This window comes from Oncorhynchus keta, chromosome 8 (genome assembly GCF_023373465.1).
Source record: "Oncorhynchus keta strain PuntledgeMale-10-30-2019 chromosome 8, Oket_V2, whole genome shotgun sequence".
Taxonomy (NCBI): domain Eukaryota; kingdom Metazoa; phylum Chordata; class Actinopteri; order Salmoniformes; family Salmonidae; genus Oncorhynchus; species Oncorhynchus keta.
This window is the reverse complement of record NC_068428.1, coordinates 23,640,669-23,658,238: the sequence shown is the minus strand read 5'-3', so window position 1 is coordinate 23,658,238 and position 17,570 is coordinate 23,640,669. Positions and strand designations below refer to the sequence as shown.

The window sequence follows — 17,570 nt, the reverse complement described above, 5'->3', positions numbered from 1 at the left end:
ACATGTAGATGCAAAATAAAAGAGGACAAGTGTCTCCCAAGTCCAAAATTGTAACAAATTGGTTGTTTTGGATAAATAAACCATTCTCCATATTGGAGAGATGATCATTCTTTCCGGGGTGTTTTCAGAGCAAGTCCTATTGACCATAGGCAGACTCGTGACTGTCTTTTCACATGTCCTCCTCTTCATGTCCATGATTTCATTATGCGTAATTCCCCTGCCTCACGCCAGAATAACATTTAAGCAGTCAGTTGATTTTAATTTACTCTACCTCAGGATATCCTCCTAGGCTCTCAATCTTCTCTCTGTTAAGCCCCACCCCCAGTCAAATTGAGCTGTTTAAAGTTCTTAGTCCTCTGTGACACTAGCTGCTCCAATCCAAAACTGCTGCAGTGCCCGTTTGCCCTAATGACTCACATTCTGAGGTCTGATTGAACTAGATGCTCAGTCCCTTAGTTTCTGTAATTCCGTGTCAAAAAGTATAGAGAGAAGACAGGTTTTTGTTTGGAATGGAGCCGCACATGTTATTGCAGAAGGAGTGTATTCTCTTCCGTTAGTGAGAGGAACGCTCTGTTCTACTGGGCAGTTTGTTTTCTTCTCCTCGCCTGTCTCATACTCCCAGTCATACCCTCATTTTGACTCTTTCCTTGAGGGTCCCAGGGTAGGTCTCTGATTGTGTCCTTCCACTATGTAGACAACAACCTAGATACTGTAATGTTAAGGAATAATCAAGGGGCAATGCGTTCTATGGAAAATAATGTGGAAGGTGTGGCATTAACCTTCCACGGCGTTGCGTAATCTTCCAGAAAACGCATAAAGTTCCCGAGTTGATTATCCCGCCTATACCAATGCTATATTTGTGGCTAAGAAATGTGTTCATTTGACGTCAGAAATGTGTTCAACATCCACTGAAGTAGCTAGCAATTTTACTAGGTAGCTACAATAGTTGCCTTGGTAACCAAACAGACTTGCTAGTTTAGCTAACCAAACCATCAGTCCTCCTACAGTAGCGTGCTGTTATGAAAATCGAATTCAACTATGCCAATAATGTTTTCAATTGGACTTTTGCTTTAAAAAGCAGCTCAGATATAGAAAATGTAAAAATGTACTTCATTGCCGTTGAATTATACCGTGCATTATTTAAGCAAAAGGCACGAGGGTGTGTGGTATATGGCCAATATACCACAGCTAAGGGATATTCTTATGCAGGACACAACGTGGAGTGCCTGGATACAGCCCTGAGCCGTAGTATATTGGCCATATACCACAAACACCCGAGGTGCCTCATTTGCTATTATAAACTGGTTACCAATGTAATTAGAGCAGTAAAAATATATTTTTGGTATATGGTCTGATATACCACAGCTGTCAGCCAATCAGCATTCAGGGCTTGAACCACCCAGTTGATAATGAATTATATTTTGTAGTAAGCTGAATTATCTAACGTCATTGGCAGATATTTTTCTTATTTTTTACCTAAAAAAGCCTTAGTACAAGTAATTTATCTTATTTCAATAAATTTTTTCAAGACAATTTACCTTATTACGACGATTAAATTACTTGTATTAAGCCTTTTTTAGGTTAAAAATAAGAAGGGAAAAATGATCTGCCTTTTTTGGGGTACGGAAAAAAAAATAGGAATTATCACTCAATTAAGATATTTAGGCTTGCTTAGAATGAACTATTTGCAGTGCAGTTCTACAGTTTCCTAGGGAAAGGGTGTTTCGTTGCCAGAGGATTTTGACCAGATTTGGTGGAAACCTTGTGTCAGCTTTGTAACTGTAGCCATTTTGTGCCGGGACCATGATCTCTCACCTTTCCCTCCTCTATTTTTCAGGCTGGTCTAGTTTGGTTGGTTTACTTGGAATTTAAATGTGATTTCTTTCGACGCTCACATCGGGACAAAGAACAGAACCATTGACCGCTGGAAAGACCACAGTCCTTATGATGGGTGGTCAACCCATTTGGCAATCACTCTCTGAGTCACATAGATGGGAGTGTAGAAGTAATAGGGAAGCCCCTACCTTCATTGTGATTTGATCTCCAGCAGACTGAATTAAATGAGTTTAGATTATTGTAATTCAACATCAGATCAGTTATTTCATTATAGAAAATATTTTCCAAACCTTATATCCCACTCTTCATGAGTTACCATTGGGCAACTGTGTTGTGGTGTTATGAATATGCAGAAGCATTATGCAGTTAACACACAATCTTGTCATTTACAGCAGCTAGAGTTGTTATGGTTGGTCTGGGAGAGGTTTTATTTAAAATTCTATGTGTGCTAAATACCAATGACCATATAGGCCTGTAACTTTTCCTCTTGATTGGATTTATTAGGATCTCATTAGGGAAAGGGGGATACCTAGTCAGTTGTACAACTGAATGCATTTAGCTGAAATGTGTCTTCCGCATTTAACCCAGCCCCTCTGAATCAGAGAGGTGCGGAGGGCTGCCTTAATCAACATCCATGTCTTTGTTAACCGACGCCAATGGTGACAGCTTGTCTTACTGGGGTCAGCTCTTGGAGCTGAAAGATGATTGGCTGAATGAAAAATACTTCCGGTGTTGTCACGTTCTAGCCTAACTCTAGGCTCAACTGTAGGGCCAACTTAGATAGTCAGTAATAGTTACGTAGGAATGTCATTTGGGGCTAAGTTGTATATTTAGTGTCGTTTAAGGCTCTTGTTAATTTGACTTGACCTGTTTAAGTGAATTTGTTGAAGTCTAGTTTGTTTCACCACGTAACTTCAGTGTGAAACTGCAGATGAAAGATTTTCTGAGTTTTGTCCATCGCTACAGATGAATGTATGAGTCTTCTATGAAGAGAAAGCTGCGATAGCTACTGGAATAGGTTAATCAGATCGTCCTGAGATAGGACTATCTGTACTTTGACTGTAGTGGATCACAGACAGTAAAACAGTAGTCCTGTTATTTGTTAGAGAATCTACAAGCGACATCTCTATTCCGGGTAAATGGCTGTTCACATAGTTCATCTGGACTGGAAAGATCAAGTCTGGACTAATCATTCTAGTTTATCCTCCTTGCCAACAACTTCTCCCTTGTCTTCCTCTCCATTCTACTCATCAATAACTGTCATCCCAACACACATGACCTGATCCATAGCATCTCAACAGAGTTCTAATGACACATGCATGACTCCCAAATAGGGTTGCAAAATTCCTGGGAACTTTAAATAAATTCCTTGGTTTTCCAGAAATCCTGTTTGGTGGATTCTGGATTTCCTGCTTTTTCCCTCCTGATTACAGGAATCATCCAACTGGGATTTCGGGAATATTGGGGAATGTATTGAGTGTTTCCAGAATTTTGCAAGCCTACTGCCAATCAATAGTGCTTTGGTCGCTTGAATTGGTCAAGTCAGCTGGCTGTCCCTGTTGGCCACAGCTATGGTCGTTGTCCAATCAACTCCTTTTTTCTCTCACTGAGCCCCGCCCCGTCTGACCTTAGTCTTCCATTAAATTTGATTTAGTTTAGTTATTTTTCTTAATCTCCTGTCAAAATTACATTAAAATGTTATTGGCTCTCATGCGTCACTGCTGGTTAAGTTATTAGAAATGCAGCTCTCTGAGCTAGAAGAATACACTACAGTAAAGACCAGAGGCTGCTCTGCTTAGTGTTTGTAAATCGCTGTTAAACTTTTGAATATTTCCTGTTATTTTCAATCATTTAATGTATAAAATGTATGTAAACTCATGAATCGAAGACTCAATTGGGAACTGAATTCAAATTGAATCAACTCAAAAGGAAAGCAAGTAATTGTACCTGCTTTCACAAGTGATTGCTCAATGCAATGCACAGATGACTAACTTGCTCTTTCTCTTCCTCCTCACTCTCCCCCTCCCTCTCCCCCTCAGATGAGTACAATGCCAGGCCTGCCCACGCGACCCTGTTTCTATGACATCGACCTCGACCCAGTTACAGAGGAGATCACTGGGCTCTTCTGAGCATGCTTCAGAACAATCACCCAGGTAAAATAGTATTCCATTCAAACCATTATGACCCCGTTTTTATTTCCAGATTATATGTAGCTGAAAATGCTGGTCATATTAATTTTTTACATCTAAATCGATCACACGTTTTGGACAAGTCCCAGATATAGATGTTGCTGTATAGTACGCCATTCATCTTATTCTGATGAGTTTAAGTAACGTTATTGTTGGCATTTAGATTTTACCCAATGGTGCCTAAAACACTTTTACTGAAATGAGGTGTAGCTGTTGCCAAGGTTAAGGGCTGTGGCTGTCGCAAACAATGTCTTTACAGTTCTAGTAAGCCAGATGGAGAAATTATTATCTTAGCTACATATGAATCAGCCTGTGTATCTGTGTTGTTTGCAATGCCACAGTAAGCAACAGTCTTGTTATATCCCGTCAGACAACACTGCCGCAGTAAGCAACAGTCTCGTTATATCCCGTCAGACAACACTGCCGCAGTAAGCAACAGTCTCGTTATATCCCGTCAGACAACACTGCCGCAGTAAGCAACAGTCTCGTTATATCCCGTCAGACAACACTGCCACAGTAAGCAACAGTCTCGTTATATCCCGTCAGACAACACTGCCACAGTAAGCAACAGTCTCGTTATATCCCGTCAGACAACACTGCCGCAGTAAGCAACAGTCTCGTTATATCCCGTCAGACAACACTGCCGCAGTAAGCAACAGTCTCGTTATATCCCGTCAGACAACACTGCCGCAGTAAGCAACAGTCTCGTTATATCCCGTCAGACAACACTGCCACAGTAAGCAACAGTCTCGTTATATCCCGTCAGACAACACTGCTACATTTTCCCTGTAAACTCAGTCAGTAGTGAACCAGTTTGTAAATGCTTATGTAGTCTATCTGCCACATACCATGTAGGGTAGGAACCTGATGATGTCTATGAAACTGAATCAATGTGTTTTTGTAGAGAAAGGTGCCGTGTAGGGTAGGAACCTGATGATGTCTATGAAACTGAATCAATGTGTTTTTGTAGAGAAAGGTGCCGTGTAGGGTAGGAACCTGATGTTTATTTAACGTAATTCATGTGTAGCACTCATACACTCATTGTCCTTCCCCTGAGTGGCTCACTTGGTCTAGACTGTGTGTGTGTGTGTGTGTGTGTGTGTGTGTGTGTGTGTGTGTGTGTGTTAAATATTGCCTCAGCGTCAATACACAGTACTCCTCTCGATATTTTCACTCAGTGTTATTCCCTATTCACTCAGCACCAAGGCTATGACCCTAGATTTAGAGATGCACTCAGTCAGTCACTCAGTCACTCTCTTCTCCAACATTTTGATTTTCTCTCCTCAGGCTCTGTGAAAGACCCTCCTGCCCTGTAGGGAGCATGGCGAGGAGGAAGAGCCCTACACCCTCCATGGAAGATGCTTAACCCTTCTAATGGCACTTCCTACCTACAGGGTTCCACAACGCCACTGCAAAGGCTGGGGTCACTCTTTTGCACATCAACGATATTAAACCAAATAAGGCCTAACCATGCTGTATTTCTGTTAACTGTAACCCCTTAAAAATGAGGGAAAAGATTTTGTTACTTTTTAAATTTGTTTACTGAACTACTATAATATCTCATGTCATGGTGCTGGTTTTATTGTTTTCATTTCATTCTTAATGTGGCTTAATATGCTTTTATTTAGTGTAATGCAGTACAAGTGCTCATGTATTTATGCACTAAATTCATGTTGTACGCACAAGTTGTTTTAAATGTGGTTATCTAGCCTCGTCTAACATTTCTTAATCCACTACATCCTGCTAAATGTCACAGGGTGGCTGTTACACAGTTTGGTTACTAGCTGACGCTCTACTTCTACTTAATGCTGTTTAATTAGATGGATTATGGAAAACCATGGTTTTCTACCATATAACAACTGTGCCTTTTTAAAATAAACTATTTTATTTACTCTACAGTTCTGTTGTCTTATTTAAATTTTTGTCTTGTTCACACCCATCAGGTGAGCAGAGAACATTCCATCTGCTGTTTGGACACAGACCTCTCTCTTCCTGTTATCGCAGGGCTCTGTCAGGAGAGCCTCCAAAGCAAGCACAATGGCTATTTTTGGTCTGGGTTAAAAATGTACATATGCAGAACAGCTGAATACACTCACTCAATCACGCGCACAGTCAAGTATACTCACTAATACATGCACATGAACCTAGACATGTGGAAACAATCAAGCACAACAATACCAGAATGCGTAACAACAAATTTACTCACACATATTTAGAGTTTAGCCCTCGATGGTCCTGAAATCCAGGCCTCAGAGCCGGCCCCCTCACGGGTCCCGAGAATTTCCGCGACCCCTATCAGGATCTGATGTTTGTTGCTACGTGGTTCCTGTGTACATGTGTGCTTTTGTCGTAGCTGGCAGGCCACACCTGCTAGGTCTGTTATTGCCTCTGTTCTCTGGGGTTTCTCTAAGTACAGTGTGTGCGTGTGTTCCACTGTCAGAGGGAAAATAATGCACTCATTCATACTGAGGGGGCTGTAATTGTGTGTGTGTGTGCATAAGTACATGTAATGCTGGACTTAACCTCTTTGTTTTGGGGTGATGACAAATTCAAGAGCTTTAAATCATAATCCATCTCTGTCATAGGATTAAATTGCACTAGTTAGTATGAGTCTTGTCAAATTGGGTTTGTTTATGCATAGTGTTAATCCTGAGTCTGTCCAATTTTATTGCGATAACTTGTCATTTATGTGATCAAATAAAGCAACTTCTCCCGAGTTACATACAGGTAGATACTGCACTATGACTGAGTATTCCGTGTTTAGTTTCAGTTTAATTTTAGTACCAAGGACAGGTCCTACATATTTCTTAATGTATCCTTAAGGATCAGTACTACTTACAGGTGTGTGTGGATCAAGAAGCTTAACTATCTGACAAACTGTAGCCTATTTGACCCATGTTTGCTTTACATAGGTTTGTCCTGGTTTTCCACTGCCCTTACAGCCTAATGACAGGATCACCTGGGCCAATTAGGGTGTGTTTTGCCCCATGAAGTTGTGTACGTGGCATCCCTGCTGTACCCATCCCATACGGCAGGCTACGTTCCTTAGCTAGCTCTAACTGGCTCAGTCAGAAACAGGCTAGAGTCACCACCACTCTCACACCCACCAGTGTAAAAAAAAGTTCGCTCTAAATTGTCATTAGAAGCTCACTACATTCTTCCCCACAACACATTATAGCTACCCCCTTTACCTACCCTGGCCAAACACACTCACCCCCATCTTCCCTGTCTACCAACATACCCCCCTTCTGTTCTCCCAGCCCACTTTCCACCTCTCGTCCCCCTGTCTTAGTTCACTGACCCCCTCTTTCCTCCCATGCTTCTGTCCACTCAGTGCCTCGCTCTCCCTTGTCCTAACCATATCACCCCTTTCTCCCCCCTGTCCAATCCCATTCACCTCTATCATCCCCTGTTGATGCCCACTCACCCTCTCTACCTTCCCCTGCCCTGGCCCCTTCACCCCCCTCCTGTGACAGGGTAGCAGGGTGCTGAGTGCTAGTCAGCAGGGTGAGGCTGAACACACATGCCTATTGTTCATTGCCAAGTAAGTTATTTTGTATTACGATAGACGAGATGTCTTTGGAGAGGAGCCCGGTATTGATGCCTGTTGTCTTGGCTGTATGCACGTAAGTGTGTGCGTACATGATTGTGTGTGTGCGCTTGTGTGAGATGCCCTTCTTAGAGCAACAGCCAGCAGTTGGTTGGTTGGTGTCTCATTAACCTTGACCTCGACATCTTCGGTAAAGACTTACACTTGAATGACATTCCCCCTCCTCCCCCACCATCATCCATCCTCCTCAAGCCTCCCCATATTTTCAATGACATAAGTTCCTCCTGTGGGCATGGTGAACGTCGTCCAATGACAGTCCTTTAACAACACAGCCACCCTGTGGCCCAGGACCAAGACCCTCACCATCAGTCCAGTGTAAATACTGTATTCTCTCCAAGGATGTGTTCTCTGGAGAGCAACCGCACAGTTTCTGTTAGCCAGATGTGGACTTATTTTCTCACTGAAAGGATTCTGAATGTTGTCTTGTTGAATTGATGTATTTTCTTTCTTCGACAGTCAGTTTTGGCGTGTGTGTGTGTGTGTGTGTGTGTGTGTGTGTGTGTGTGTGTGAAGATCAGCTCTTGTATGGTTAATAAGAAAAGCATCAGGTCAGAAAATTGACATACACTACATGGCCAAAAGTATGTGGACATCGGCTCATCAAACAAGGCGCCGCCCCCCTTGGGTTGTGCCGTGGCGGAGATCTTTGTGGGCTATACTCGGCCTTGTCTCAGGATGGTAAGTTGGTGGTTGAACATATCCCTCTAGTGGTGTGGGGGCTGTTCTTTGGCAAAGTGGGTGGGGTTATATCCTTCCTGTTTGGCCCTGTCTGGGGGTATCATCGGACGTGGCCACAGTGTCTCCTGACCCCTCCTGTCTCAGCCTCCAGTATTTATGCTGCAGTAGTTTGTGTCGGGGGGCTAGGGGTCAGTTTGTTATATCTGGAGTACTTCTCCTGTCCTATCTGGTGTCCTGTGTGAATTTAAGTATGCTCTCTCTAATTCTCTCTTTCTCTCTCGGAGGACCTGAGCCCTAGGACCATGCCTCAGGACTACCTGGCATGATGACTCCTTGCTGTTCCCAGTCCACCTGGCTGTGCTGCTGCTCCAGTTTCAACTTTTCTGCCTGTGATTATTATTATTTGACCATGCTCGTCATTTATGAACATTTGAACATCTTGGCCATGTTCTGTTATAATCTCCACCCGGCACAGCCAGAAGAGGACTGGCCACCCCACATAGCCTGGTTCCTCTCTAGGTTTCTTCCTAGGTTTTGGCCTTTCTAGGGAGTTTTTCCTGGCCACCGTGCTTCTACACCTGTATTGTTTGGGGTTTTAGGCTGGGTTTCTGTACAGCACTTTGAGATATCAGCTGATGTACGAAGGGCTATAAATTTGATTTGATTCCAAAGTCATGGGCATTAATATGGAGTTGGTCCCCCCTTTGCTGCTATAAAAGTCTCCACTCTTCTGGTAAGGCTTTCCACTAGATGTTGGAACATTGCTGCGGGGACTTGATTCCATTCAGCCACAAAAGCATTATTGAGGTCGGGGCACTGATGTTGGGCGATACGGTCTGGCTCGCATTCCAATTCATCCCAAAGGTTTTTGATGGGGTTGAGGTCAGGGCTCTGTGCAGGCCATTCAAGTTCACACCTCATTTTGTACACAGAGGCATTATCATGCTGAAACAGGAAAGGGCCTTCCCCAAACTTACCACAAAGTTGGAAGCACAGAATCGTCTAGAATGTCATTGTATGCTATAGTGTTAAAATGTCCTTTTACTGGAACTAAGGGGCCTTAACCATGAAAACAGCCCCAGACCATTATTCCTCATACACCAAACGTTACAGTTGGCACTATGCATTGGGGCAGGTAGTGTTCTCCTGGCATCTGCCAAATCCATATTTGTCCATCAAACTGGAAAATGGTGAATTCATCACTCCAGAGATCACGTTTCCACTGCTCCAGAGTCCAATGGTGGCAAGCTTTACATCACTCCAGCCAAAGCTTGGAATTGCGCATGGTGATCTTAGGTTTGTGTTCGGCTCCTCAGCCATTGAAACCCACTTCATGAAGCTCCCGATGAACAGTTCTTGACGCTGCTTCCAGGGGCAGTTTGGAACTCGGTAGTGTGTTGCAACCAATGAAAGTGTCACGTTGAAAGTCACAGCTCTTCAGTAAGGCCATTCTACTGCCAACGTTTGTCTATGGAGATTGCATGGCTGTGTGCTCAATTTTGTACACCTGTCAGCAAGGGGTGTGGCTAAAATAGCCAAATCCACTCACTCTTGTGTATATAGTGTACTTATCTCTGTTCAGTCACATACATTGGACAGAGTCTAGAGAGGGAGAGAAATAATCTTACAAAGTGTTATGGAATCCCAAGGTCGAGGTTAGTGCCCTCTCATTTTGGGGCTAAAGTATAGGACAGGTTTGTCATCCTCTACAGCCAGCCTTCACTTCTCACACAATCAACACTGCCGGTTACACACCAATATGGCACATCAGGGCCTGTATTCATAGTGTCTCAGAGTTGAACTGCCCCTGTTCATATAATCTTATTCATTAGGATCAAAAAGGCTAAACAGATCCTAGATCATAACTCCTTTTCTGATAGACTTTAAGACTATCAGAAAATACTTTAAGACCCACGACTGTACTTTCCTCTATGTATCTCTCCTATTTCCCTCACTGTCTAGCCTCCCTTCCTCAACGATTCTATTATTCTCTTCCCAAAGAAGAAAATACACAGTTCAAGATGTAAAATAAACTATCATTCAGAAATGTAATGCTCAGAGTACTATCAGTTTCAATATCTCTCACTCTCAATCCATCTGTATTTCCGTCTCCTCTGTTCCCCCTGTAATAACATAATGATATCTTGCATGGGCTGGGATAACGTCAGGAGAACCTGTAGACTGTCTATCCGTGGCTGTTAGCGGTTTGCTAACACACACACACACACACACACACACACACACACACACACACACACACACACACACCAGCTGTTCATCGAGAGAAACGCAAGCCCTGTGTTTTACTGCTTCACAGCGTTACCACAGAACACAGCCATTTCTCAAAACCCCTAAGAGAAGATCATTAAGATTACTTTATTGGTCAATTACAAGTTCCAACTGAAATTTGATCTCGGCTTTTAACCCAACCCCTCTGAAAGAGTGTGCAGCAGGGGAGACGTAAGAGCTGAAATACAGAGAGTGAGCTCCAAAAGTATTGGGACAGTGACACATTTGTTGTTGTTTGGGTCTGTACTCCAGCACCTTGGATTTGAAATGATACAATGACTATGAGGTTAAAGTGCAGACTGACAGCTTTAATTTGAGGGTGTTTTCATCCATATCGCGCAAATATCATACCCCCCCAAAAAATACTAACCTCCCCTGTTATTGTAATCGTGAGAGGTAAGCATTTTGGGGGGGGGGGGATTATGATATTTGTAACTTTCTCAGTCATCATTATTCACGATCCATTCATGATTATCTGTAATCATGGTAGCATCCACGTTAATGTAGAAGTGTTTAGAAACCTATTATATTATTATTTACAATCCAAGTGACTCCAAAATGACACCATACATTATATACATTTCATTTCAATTGGGCACAAAATAATCTGAAACACAACCAAAACAAAAAGCAAATGGATCCAACAAATTTGTAGAGTCACAAACTTGATGTTGTCATTGCTTGCTATGAATATGGGACCAAATACTTTTTGTCACTTTCATACACTTACTTTTGGTCCCCTAAAATGGGGGGACTATGAACAAAAAGGGCTGTACTTCCTATACGGTTCATCCGATATGGATACAAATACCCTCAAATTAAAGCTGACAGTCTGCACTTTAACCTCATAGTCCTTGTATAATTTCCAATCCAAAGTGCTAGAGTACAGAACCAAAACAACAACAAAAATGTGCCACTGTCCCAATACTTTTGGAGCTCACTGTATGACTGAGGATGATGATGATACATGTATTTGGGATTATGTGAGGGTTTTTGGGATATGTGAATGTATTATTATTATTTTTTACCAGAGAGTCATTCTGAGACCAAGGTCTCTTTTACTGAAGAGCCTTGAATTACAGAAAATAACAAAACTATACACACAAAACACGAAATGCAAGCAGAAACTGAGCAAGTTCATAAATAACAAACACATTCATCACCAATAAGGTCCTCAATCAGGAGTCTGAATTGTCCTAGGCACCAAAACATCCAATTTAAGAGTTTTTCAGATTGTTCCACAACTTCAGTACAAGTTGAGTTAGATGAAAGGACAACTAAACTAATAAGAGGAGGTGGGTGAGTGGGGAATTTTGTTTTTCAACTATGAGTTCATGCCTGTTTGATTGTTGGAGTTTGTTTTCTTCTCTGACTGTGCTCCGTGTGTCTAATAGACAGACCCCATGCTTTTACCAAGGCCCAACTGGCAGAATAGAATAGGACTGACTACAGTCTTGGGAGTATTAAAACAGATGGTACCAGATCTCACTGTTTTGCTGTATAGTAAAGCTCACATCCAAAAACAAAATGTTTAAAACTTACTAAGATCAGGGACGTTTTTCAAAGTAGGAAAAGTACAGCCATATGTATTATTTGTTGTACATGACTAAGTGTATATGCATGCTCTTAAATGTGTTTCTACATATGTAGCTTAATTTTTTTCACATCATCTTGGCTGCCTCCACTACATCATCCTCAAGCCAGCTCAGTTCCTATACCCCTTATCACCAGGATGCCTTCGACACACAGTACCTCCAGGTCCAGCAGACAGTCTGCTCTGGAACTCCACATCCAGTACATCACAGCCTGGTGTAATGCAACTGCTACTACTCCATCCACGGAGGAGTTCCTGTTTATCAAACACCCAGTACATTTCAGCACAACTGTCCTCACTGACCTGAACCAACTGTACTGTACAAGGCTTGGGTTTTGTTTTTGTGTTTGCATTCTCAGGGGAGGCTGCCACATGCAAATTTGCAAAGCAAAGCAGCTGGTAGGGGACCTCGTGAGCTAGAAGAGAGGGAGAAAGGCAGGGAAGAGAGGCACAGTAGAGAGAGGCAGGGAAGAGAGGCTGAGGCAGAGGAGAGGCAGACAAAGAGTTTAAGGAAGACCGACAGGGAAGAGAGAGGCTAGGAGAGGCAGACTAAAAGAGGCTGAGGAGAGGCAGGTAGACAGAGAAAGCGGGAGCGGAGAGATGGAGAGAGACGGGAAGAGAGATAGACAGAGGAGAAAGAGAAAAAAGAAGAGGGGGAGAGAGAGACAGGTGAGAAAAGGAGAGAAAGAGGCATAGGGTGAGAGAGAGGCATACGACAGAGAGACAGAGGCTGGAAGGCAGGTGAGCGAGACTTTAAGGGGTTACAGTAGGTCATGAAAACTGTACAGAGCATATTATTTCATCTCATACATTATAAAAAACAAAAAACTCAGTTTTAAGTGAGAAGTAGGCATTGGTCTGAAGCCAAAAATGAAAAGAAAGAATTATAAGAATTATAAATTTACATAAGTATTCAGACCCTTTACTCAGTACTTTGTTGAAGCACCTTTGGCAGCGATTACAGCCTTGAGTCTTCTTGGGTATGACGCTACAAGCTTGGCACACCTGTATTTGGGGAGTGTCTCCCATTCTTCTCTGTAGATCCTCTCAATCTCTGTCAGGTTGGATCGGGAGCATTGCTGCACAGCTATTTTCAGGTTTCTTCAAAGATGTTAGATCGGGTTCAAGTCCGGGCTCTGGCTGGGCCACTCAAGAACATCTCCTGCATTGTCTTGGCTGTATGCTTAGGGTCGTTGTCCTGTTAGAAGGTGAACCTTTTGCCCCAGTCTGAGGTCCTGAGCACTCAAGGATCTTTCTGTACTTTGCTCCCTCATCTTTGCCTTGATTCTGACTAATCTCCCAGTCCCTGTCGCTGAAAAACATCCCATACAGCATGATGCTGCCACCACCATGCTTCACCGTAGGGATGGTGGCAGGTTTTTTTCTCTAGACGTGACGCTTGGCATTCAGTAAGAAGAGTTCAATCTTGGTTTCATCAGACCAGAGAATCTTGTTTCTCATGGTCTGAGAGTCTTTAGGTGCCTTTTGGCAAACTCCAAGCGGGCTGTCATGTGCCTTTTACTGAGGAGTGGCTTCGGTCTGACCACTCTACCATAAAGGACTGATTGGTGGAGTGCTGCAGAGATGGATGTCCTTCTGGAAGGTTCTCCCATCTCTGCAGAGGAACTCTAGAGCTCTGTCAGAGTGACCATCGGGTTCTTGGTCACCTCTCTGACAAAGGCCCTTCTCCTCCGATTGCTCAGTTTGTCCGGGCTGCCAGCTATAGGAAGAGTCTTGGTGGTTCCAAACTTCTTCCATTTAAGAATTATGGAGGCCACTGTGTTCTTGGGGACTTTAAATGCTGCAGAAATGTTTTGGTCACTTAGAAAAAAATATCAACTACTGGGACCAAGACTTAAAAAGAAATTACGTTAGCACAAGATGGAGGGAAAGTTGGAGCAGAACTAACGAAATTACAGTTAATGAATATGTATGCTTAATCCAGTATAAACTCAAGTATATCATTTATTAGACAAGAGGCCAAATTCACAAATTCTACAGTACAAAGGCAGTCATGTCTTAAGTGTGAAACTAATAATGACATGTGATCCATGTTTTCTGGGAATGCTATAAAGTCCGCAAGTTGTGGGCAGAGCTAGAATGTTGGCTGTCAGAAGTATTACAATGTAAAAGTAATTTTAATCAGTCTGTCTGCATATTTCAAGACATGGCATATGGGGATGAAAGTTACATACCCAATGGACTGGACAATTCTCTTATCACTCATCTTGAAAAAAATGTATACTAAAAACGTAGAAATCAATCAATTCACCATCATTAACACAGTGGAAATATCAAATTATTTATTTTTACAATATTTTGAAATAGCATGGGCTGCCAAGAAAATCAAATTGATACAATTTAAGGTCAAGTGTCAAACAATGCAGGCACTAGGGATGGGGGTGTGAGCATAGCTGTCTGGGCAGATTATATGTAGTTATTGTTTGTGCTGTGTCTGTAAATGGTTGTTTGTATGTATACGTTTGTATATGGAGTGTGGGGAAAAAATATGACACAAAAAAATAAGTGCGTGTGAGAGAAAGAGTTTATGTTTATTAACAGTAACTGTGTGTAACTGTGTGTGTTGTGACTGTGCCAAATTAAGCCTGTTAATTATATATTTACACATACAGATATGTTGTGAGAGAGCAAGAGAGAAACTTCTCACAGCCCGGACTCTGGTCCTCCATTTCCCTGACGTCTGTCAGCATCAGACAGTGTTCCATAATAAGATGTATTTATCCCTGTGTAGACCTACACGTTGACGTCTAACATTATTGAATTACTCCTCTGACCTAGCCTATGTTCTGTTTATTTATTCATTTCAAAGTTGGACTAATTTAATTTTGGAGGATGATGTCAGTGTATGGGCTATGCTGCATAATGCGACTGCTCTCCCCTCTCTCATCAGGTTTCTGTCTCGTTCCCAATCCCATCTGATGCTGCAAGGCGTGCCGTGGCGCACTGGCCTGGTCCATGTGATAGCGAGGGGAGGAGGGGGCCCTAAAACAGTTCGCTGACACTCTTGTTTCATCATTTAATAGCTCGACTACCCCGGAGTGGTCCTAGGACGCATTTTTGGCGCGTGGATACATACTTGGTGTCGCTTACTACCTTTTGAAGTTTTGTCGCGTTTGCGGTGGTTTCGGGGCGAGCACGAGCCAAATCAACCAAAGAGGAGAAAGAAGTGCGGTTTTCGCCATGGGAGCACAGACCTCAGCGCAACGTGACGAAAAGAGCCAAGAGGATGCGTCAGCCGAGGAGCTAAGCGCGGAGGTGAACGCGATTTCGGAGGGGGATAGCGTTGTCGACTCCAAGGTAAAAGTATACATACCCTAGTACAGGCCACTTTACAGCTGACAATGTCATTACCCGCAAGCTTGCCACAGAGAACACCGGGCGCATACCCTCCTGGGCAGTTTCAACGAGTTTGTTTTGATAAAGTGTAAATCTTGGGCATCAATGTCGCATATATATATATTTTTTAATCTTAAACGATCGCTGGTGGGATGCGCGGCAGTTTCGCTGAGTAATGCAATGTGCCTGTGCCCGCAGCAGTTAGCCTGTCTGTCTGTGGCTGGTAGCAACACCCCCGAAAATTGTCTACGGTGGTCACGATTTACTGCTGCTGTATACCTGGTCTCATGACATCAACAGTCCCTGAGAGCCTTTCAATATTGCAGCATGGATTTCCTGCCTGTGATGTAGAATGATAACAATAATCATAAAATAGATATTTAGTAAACATTTGTAATCATATTCATAATCATGATAATAACAAACATGCAATCATAATACAGGCTTCAAAATGTTGTTAAATTATGTCATGCAGAATATTATGGCACCCCCCCAAGTTGATTGACAGCTGTTTGTCTTGTCTTGGTCTTCAGGTTTATACATCTAGACAGTTTCCCACACTTTTTGAAAAATATTCTAAGATACCCTAGACAAAATTATGAAAAACATAAAAAAGATTTTGGCCACCTTTTGTCTATTTGTGTCACATTGTCACATGATAATGCCATGTTGTTGATTACAATGTGCTTGACCTAGCTGCTCATACAGAGCTAATTAATTGAGCAATGTGCTGGTCCCATGTTAGTATGTAGGGTGCATAATTGCCACATCTATGTTATATTGTCAACAATTAACCACGGATCATGTTGACAACAACAAGGTCAATATGACGCTGATTCTGCTGTGGTGGACAGTGCAGCGCTCCAGACTTAGCAGTGGGAAGGCATGTGTCTCTATTTGCACTGTATGAAAAGAAATAACAAGAGCACCGCAAATGTTCAAGTGGGCGCCTGGTTGGTTTTGACTTGAGATCCTTGAAACCATTGTACAGTCACACACAGACGCACAAACGCACACACACACACACACACACTTTCATTTAATAAGGCATAACAATTTGTGTTTTACTATGGCTGGTATTCTCGAAGCCAGGCCGGGCACTGTGTGTGTCCAACGATCTGCTGCTGGGAGCTGCTGATAGGCATGAGGGATGTTTTTTCTACTGTAAGATGAGATGAGTTATGGTATGTATTGCTGCTGTGTTAATGCTCTTGTTGGCTATGTGTGAATAATATAACTTTGGAATGACTTCTGCTAATGGCTTGGCACATTTGGCCACCTGCTGTTTTTGAGGCACCATTAAAATATATTGACCTTTCTATGGGTAGAAGGTCAAAGATCAGTTTTTACTTTATCTTTATTCTGTTGTATTTGATAACAGCTATATCAAAGAAGATAGAAATATTTCCCTTCACTGCTGAACAGCAAATCCATAGTAAATGTCACACTTTCAAACATACATTTTCACCCAAATGTGTGGGAGAATTGGATACAGGAGTCAGCTTTAGTTTCAAGTTTTAATGTCACGAGCACAAGTACAGTGAAATGCTTTTCTTATGCAGTGATGATGAAGGTAATGAGTTTCATGGTTTCCCCATCTAAAATGTTTCCTATCTAATTTCAACGTCTGATTGGTTTCATGCCCACCTAACGAACTGGAGAGCACTCTAAACTTGATTAGATCAGGAAGAGATCAACTTCTCACTGAAGTAGCTATGACTTGAATAAACACCTATTCATTTTCAGACTGAAGTGAAGTTCATCAATGGCTTGAATGTGTCATTCAGACCTTCAGATTGACAGTTATACAGCCCTTTAGTGACTAAAGGCTCATTGACTGCATGTTTTGTGGCAGACTATATCACCTGGCCTAGGGCCTTCTATCTCAGGGCCATCATGGTCGGGATCCAGACAGCTTTTGAAGTTTGCTGTTGTCTTTAAGCCTATCTTGTGATGTGGGGTTTGGCTTACCTCATTTGTCATATAATCCAGGTTTACCTGTATCCCAGATATTCCA

The 17,570-nt window shown here is 42.5% G+C and overlaps 2 protein-coding genes across 2 annotated transcripts in view; both read left to right on the top strand.

Annotated features, from left to right (window-relative positions):
- The window catches only part of mthfd1l (methylenetetrahydrofolate dehydrogenase (NADP+ dependent) 1 like), a 91,953-nt gene extending 86,030 nt beyond the window's left edge, over positions 1–5,923 (top strand). Inside the window, exons 26-27 of the mRNA XM_035760034.2 lie at positions 3,876–3,989; positions 5,313–5,923. Coding sequence (XP_035615927.1) covers positions 3,876–3,965 — 90 coding nt within the window. The 3' untranslated portion in view covers positions 3,966–3,989; positions 5,313–5,923. The remainder of the gene's footprint in view (positions 1–3,875; positions 3,990–5,312) is intronic.
- Positions 5,924–15,160: 9,237 nt separating this feature from the next.
- akap12b (A kinase (PRKA) anchor protein 12b) overlaps positions 15,161–17,570 on the top strand; it is a 64,032-nt gene continuing 61,622 nt past the window's right edge. The window contains exon 1 of the mRNA XM_035760027.2: positions 15,161–15,514. Coding sequence (XP_035615920.2) covers positions 15,398–15,514 — 117 coding nt within the window. The 5' untranslated portion in view covers positions 15,161–15,397. The remainder of the gene's footprint in view (positions 15,515–17,570) is intronic.